Genomic DNA, 5,255 nt, shown 5'->3' with positions numbered 1-5,255 from the left:
ACCAGGTCGAAGATTTCAGTCTGCTCAGTCGGCAGATGTGAACCAACCAAGAAGGTTGGTCCCGTGAGCCACATAGAATTCTGTAGATGAGCTGCTGAGACAGATCTTGTGGCAAGGTCTGCCGGATTATCCTCTGTTGGCACGTAGTGCCATTGTTTTGGAAGAGAGCATCTCCTTATGTGCTGGACTCGATTGCTAACAAATACATAAAATCTTCTCTTCTCATTGTAAATGTAACCCAAGACAATTTTACTATCGGTGAAAAATCTGACAGTGTCTATGTTTAAATCAATTTCTGTGGTTATAAATTCAGCTATATCTGCAGCAAGGACTGCTGCACAGAGCTCTAGCCGTGGGATAGTGAGATCTGGACGTGGGGCTAGTTTCGCCTTTCCTAAGACAAATCCAAGGTGAGTCTCTCCTTTGGCATCAATTACCTTTAGGTAGGCTACCGCTGCTATCGCCTGGATGGAGGCATCTGAAAACACACAGAGTTCTTTGTATTGAGCATTAGAGCAGGAAATTGAAACATAAGATCTAGATACCTGGATCTGTTTTAGCTGTTGGAGGGATTCTCGCCAATTTTCCCACTGCTGTTTCTTCTCTTTAGGCAGGGGTGCATCCCAGTCTTGGACGTCTGCTGTGAGATCACGAAGAATAGCTTTTCCTCTTATGGTGACTGGTGCAGCTATTCCGAGAGGGTCATACACACCATTCACTGTAGAGAGGACTCCTCGACGAGTGAAAGGTTTTTCCTCAAGTGACACTTGGAATGTCAAAGCGTCATCTTTAAGATCCCAGCGAATGCCAAGGCTTCTCTGCAAGGGCAAGGCTTCAACACTGAAATCAAGGTCTCTCAAGTCACTTGCCCGATCCTCGGAAGGGAAGGCCATCATGACTTCGGTGCTGTTAGATGCTATCTTGTGTAGACGAAGGTTGGAGCATGTGAGCATCTCTCTTGTTCTTTTCAAGAGGTCAATGGCCTGTGTTGTAGTGGGTACAGATTTTAGTCCATCGTCAACATAAAAGTCTCTTTCCACAAATTCTCTGGCGTCCACACCAAACTCTTTTTCTTCCTCGTGTGCAGCACATTTTAGGCCAAATATAGCTATTGCTGGCGAGGGGCTGTTGCCAAAAACATGCACTTTCATCCGCCATTCAATGATGTCCTGCGCTGGGTCATTGTGCTTGTACCAAAAGAATCTTAAAAAGTTTCTGTCTTCAGGTCTGACTACGAAACAATGAAACATTTGAGCGATGTCGGCTACAAAGGCAATAGCATCTTTCCGAAAGTGGAGCAGCACCCCAAGGAGATTGTTGTTGAGGTCTGGACCCTTCAGGAAGACATCGTTGATAGATGTACCACAGCACTGGGCGCTTGAATCGAAGACCACCCTAATCTGCAGGGGCTTTTTTGGATGATACACTCCGAAGAGGGGCAGATACCAGCATTCTTCATCTGTCCTCAGGGGTGGCGCTACTTCTGCATGGCCGTTCTGGATCACTTTTTCCATGAATGCAAAGAAATGTTCTTTCATGTCAGGCTTCAGCCTTTTGTAGAGACCTGAGACGGTGCAAAACCTGGGTCTTATTATTTGGTAGGCGCTGTCTTTGTGGTTTAAAAGGCAGTGGAGCAACCCAGCTGTTGTCATCGTCCCTGTAGAAGCCTCTCCTCATTATCTCCATAAAAGCAAGTTCACTGAGGGAAGGAGCTATTTTTTCATCCTCTTTTGTTCTTTCGAAGGCTCTGTGTCCTAGAGGGTCTTCTATGTAAGAGGAGTTCTGGACTGTTGAGGCTTGCAGGGTCAGGGGCATATTCAGATTGAAGCTTTCTTTTGCAGTGAAGAAGTTTAAGCAGGGTGTAAAATAGGATTTCCGTCCATAATCTAAGGTGTTGGTGTTGTGGTTATGCACCAGGTCTGGCCTGTGGACGCCACCTAGACATACGTTGCCTACTATTACCCACCCCAAGTCTAGTCTTTGGGCATAAGGGGAGTCATGTGGCCCATTGATCTGGTCTCTTACTTTGTGGATCCTAATGATGTCTCTGCCTAGCAACATGAGAATGGGAGCATTAGGATCAAGCTTGGGTATCTGACTGACTAACGGTCTCAGATGCTTATGATGAAGTGCAGCCTCAGGGGTTGGAATCTCTGTCCGGTCATCTGGGATTTCGTTACACTCTATGAGTGTGGGTAGGGGAACAGTCACTTGTCCGTCTAGGGATTCTAAGTGAAAACCATGTGCCCTTCTCCCAGTGGTGTTAATGACTCCTGCACAGGTTCTGAGAGAATAGGGGAATTGATGGCCCTTTGACCCAAAAAGCTCAAAAAACTCTGATCTGACCAATGATCTATTGCTTTGATCATCTAAGATTGCATACAGTTTGATTGCTCTTTCCCTATGTCCAGTAGGAAAGATGCTGACCAAGCAGATTTTTGAGCATGATCGGCCCCTATGGTTTCTTCCACAAACTTCAGTACACAAAGCTGTCACTGCTGCTGTACTGTTTTCCTGTCCCTCCCCGCCATACTCTCCCTCAGCTGGAGTTTTCACAGACCACGGGGCAGAGCCAGGATGCAGGGCGGACACATGTCTATCGCTATTACATTCTATGCAGCTGACCATCTTACTACAGTCCTTTGCCATATGTGTAGTAGAAGCACAACAACGATAACAAATGTTATTTTGCTTCAGGAAAGTCTTTCTTTCCTCCAAAGGTTTTGCCCTGAAGCCACGGCATTTAAGCAGAGAATGGGGTTTGTGATGTATGGGACAACCTTGGGTAAGATCTGCCATCTTGGGGTCGATGGGCTCCTTCTGTGATGGTGTAGCTGAAGAGATGTCAGTCTTGCGCACTAAAACGGGAGTTCTTTGAGTGGCATACTTGTGTTGGTTTCTCTCTAGTCTCTGGCCGTCAGAGCTTTGAGGAGCCAGAATAAACCCTGGGTCATTACGCCTCTTAGCTTGTTGGGTGACGAAGTTCACAAAGAAAGAGAATGGTGGAAAATGTACATGATGCAGCTCTTTATAATTAGAACCCTGCGTGATCCACCTCTCTTGCAAGGAAAATGGCAGTTTTTGCACAATGCTGTTTATACCTCGGGCTGTGTCAAGAACGGCTAAGCCTGGGAAGTCACCTTCGTCCTTTGCGGCTTGGAGTTCCATCAGCAGGTCTCCTAACTCTCTGAGCCTCTGAGGATCTTTGTTGGAGATTTTTCCAAGGCCATCTATTCTTTTCCACAGTGACTCCTCTATGATCTCGGGGGCCCCATAGCACTCATCAAGTCTCTGCCACGCCATCTGCAGACCCTTTCTGGAGTCATTCACGTACACAGCTTGTATTCGTTTTACTTGTTTACCCGACTCAGAGCCCAGCCATCTTACCAGAAGGTCTATTTCTTCCTTATATGAAAGATTTAGATCTGTTACAGCATTTCTAAATGAAGCCCGCCAGGCCCTATAATTCTCTGGGAGATCATCAAATTGCACAAGTCCTTTAGTGATAATCTCTTGCCTAGCCATAAATCTTACCAGATCTGACATGTTTTGTTTGTGGGCTGGTACGTCTGAGTGATGGCTGGTGCAAGGTATAGTTCTGGTGTCTGGTGGATGGGTGTAAGCCCCTTCCCTTTGTAGAGACAGGGGATAACTATGATGGTCTGGAGAATCTACTCGGTAGTGTAAAGTATCATGTCGCTGGTTGCTGGTAACAGGATTTTCTATGCTGGTAGGCAACTGTGACAGTTTGTGGTCACTGCATGGATGCATGTCTACTGCTTCTAGGGCTGGATCAGAATGGCTGAGCGTTTGGGAATGTTTTTGTATATATTCCTCAGTTCGCTGCATAACAGTTTCAGGCTTTATATCAAACTGGATGTCTGGTTTGTCACTAATGTTGCAGTCAGTCTCTATTGCAGCCTCTAACACTTCTGCTTTTGCAGCTGCAGCTGCTGCTGATTTTTTCAAGCTCAGCACTTCCAGTGAGGCTTCTAGACATGCCCTTTCTTTCTTTATCTCTGCTTCTTGTTCAGCAAAAGCTATTTGTGCTCTGATGGCCTCTGCTTCAGCTCTGGCCAGTGCTGCTGTCTCAGAAGCATGGGATCTATATGAATGTCTAGATGAGCATGACACCCTAGATTTGGTCTTGAATGTGCGTTCAGACATCTTTGTGTTGCTAGATGTGTGACTACGTGTGTTAGTACCTTCAGTCACGCTGTGGTGGATACTGTGGTGGACGCTGTGGCTACGCTGCGTTGCTTGATGGTGGTGTAGCGTCCAGATAAAACACAGCCTATGTCCAGCGTTGTTCTACTGTCCTGTCCCCGTCACTGTGAGAAGTGAATCAACAGGCAGTTTACTCGCCCTTCAATCACCACACTGTATAAGTTTTGGAACTTGTTTAATGCTGATGATCAAAAGAAGGTAGAACTGTAGATACAAACAATATAGAGGTATCAGAATACATTCTGGATACATGAGATACAGATGAAATGCAATAAAACATATATAAACATCTGATATGTGTTATACAGTCCTAATGAGGCCTAACACAGGTTACTGCTGAGAGGGAAACACTGGGTTAAAAACTACAACCAGGATGCACATAGTAGTAAAATACACATAGTATAATGAACAGGCATTAAGGCAAAATGCAAGCTTACCAACGATGCTTGGATAGGCCTGCTTGGAAACAAGGATGGGTGAGGATTTTACAGAGTGTAGTGAATTGTGGCTGTTACTACAGAAATGACAGCTTCCTCTCTGCACCAGGAAGTGATGTCATCAAATGTGACAGGGAGAATTTCAGAATGGATAATTGTCAGGTATTGCTGGGATTCGAGCCGGGGACCTTTGGGTTTCTGGCTCGATACCGCAACCATTTGGCCAGGTGAGCAGCCTGTAGGGTTGCTCGCTATGTGTAACCTGGCCTCTGCAGCCCCAGCCCAGCTGCCGCCTGATTGGCCTCTCCAGCCCCAGCTCAGCTGCAGCCTATTTGGCATCTACAGCCCCAACCCAGCTGCTGCCTAGTTTAATCAGCCAATCAGGGCTGACTCTTCCCTATTTAAGGGCAGCACTCAGACCACTCCTTGCCAGAGCATTGCATGGTTTTCCTAGTACTGCGGCAGCGCCCCTAACTAGGTAGTTCTAGCTCTTGCCCCTTTTCCCTTATTATTCTGCCTTGCCTTGTCTGCCTGTCCTTGTCTTGTCCTGCTTTACCTTATCTTGTACCTTCCCTGCCTTGACCTTGATCC

The 5,255-nt window shown here is 46.3% G+C and overlaps 1 protein-coding gene across 1 annotated transcript; it reads right to left on the bottom strand.

The window, feature by feature from the left end:
• Positions 1–1,539: 1,539 nt before the first annotated feature.
• Positions 1,540–4,810, bottom strand: LOC121397278. The gene is made up of 2 exons (XM_041573884.1): positions 4,665–4,810; positions 1,540–4,431 (listed from the first exon to the last, which is right to left on the bottom strand). Exon 2 carries the CDS (start codon positions 4,165–4,167, stop codon positions 1,540–1,542), a length of 2,628 nt encoding a protein of 875 aa, XP_041429818.1. The 5' UTR covers positions 4,168–4,431; positions 4,665–4,810.
• Between the last annotated feature and the right edge of the window lie 445 nt (positions 4,811–5,255).

The sequence above is a fragment of the Xenopus laevis genome, chromosome 8L (genome assembly GCF_017654675.1).
Source record: "Xenopus laevis strain J_2021 chromosome 8L, Xenopus_laevis_v10.1, whole genome shotgun sequence".
NCBI lineage: Eukaryota > Metazoa > Chordata > Amphibia > Anura > Pipidae > Xenopus > Xenopus laevis.
This window is presented reverse-complemented; position numbering and strand designations above follow the sequence as displayed.

Excerpts from the sequence above, each read along its gene's own strand:
- LOC121397278 (XM_041573884.1), bottom strand. The coding sequence starts at position 4,167 with ATGTCTGAACGCACATTCAAGACCAAATCTAGGGTGTCATGCTCATCT.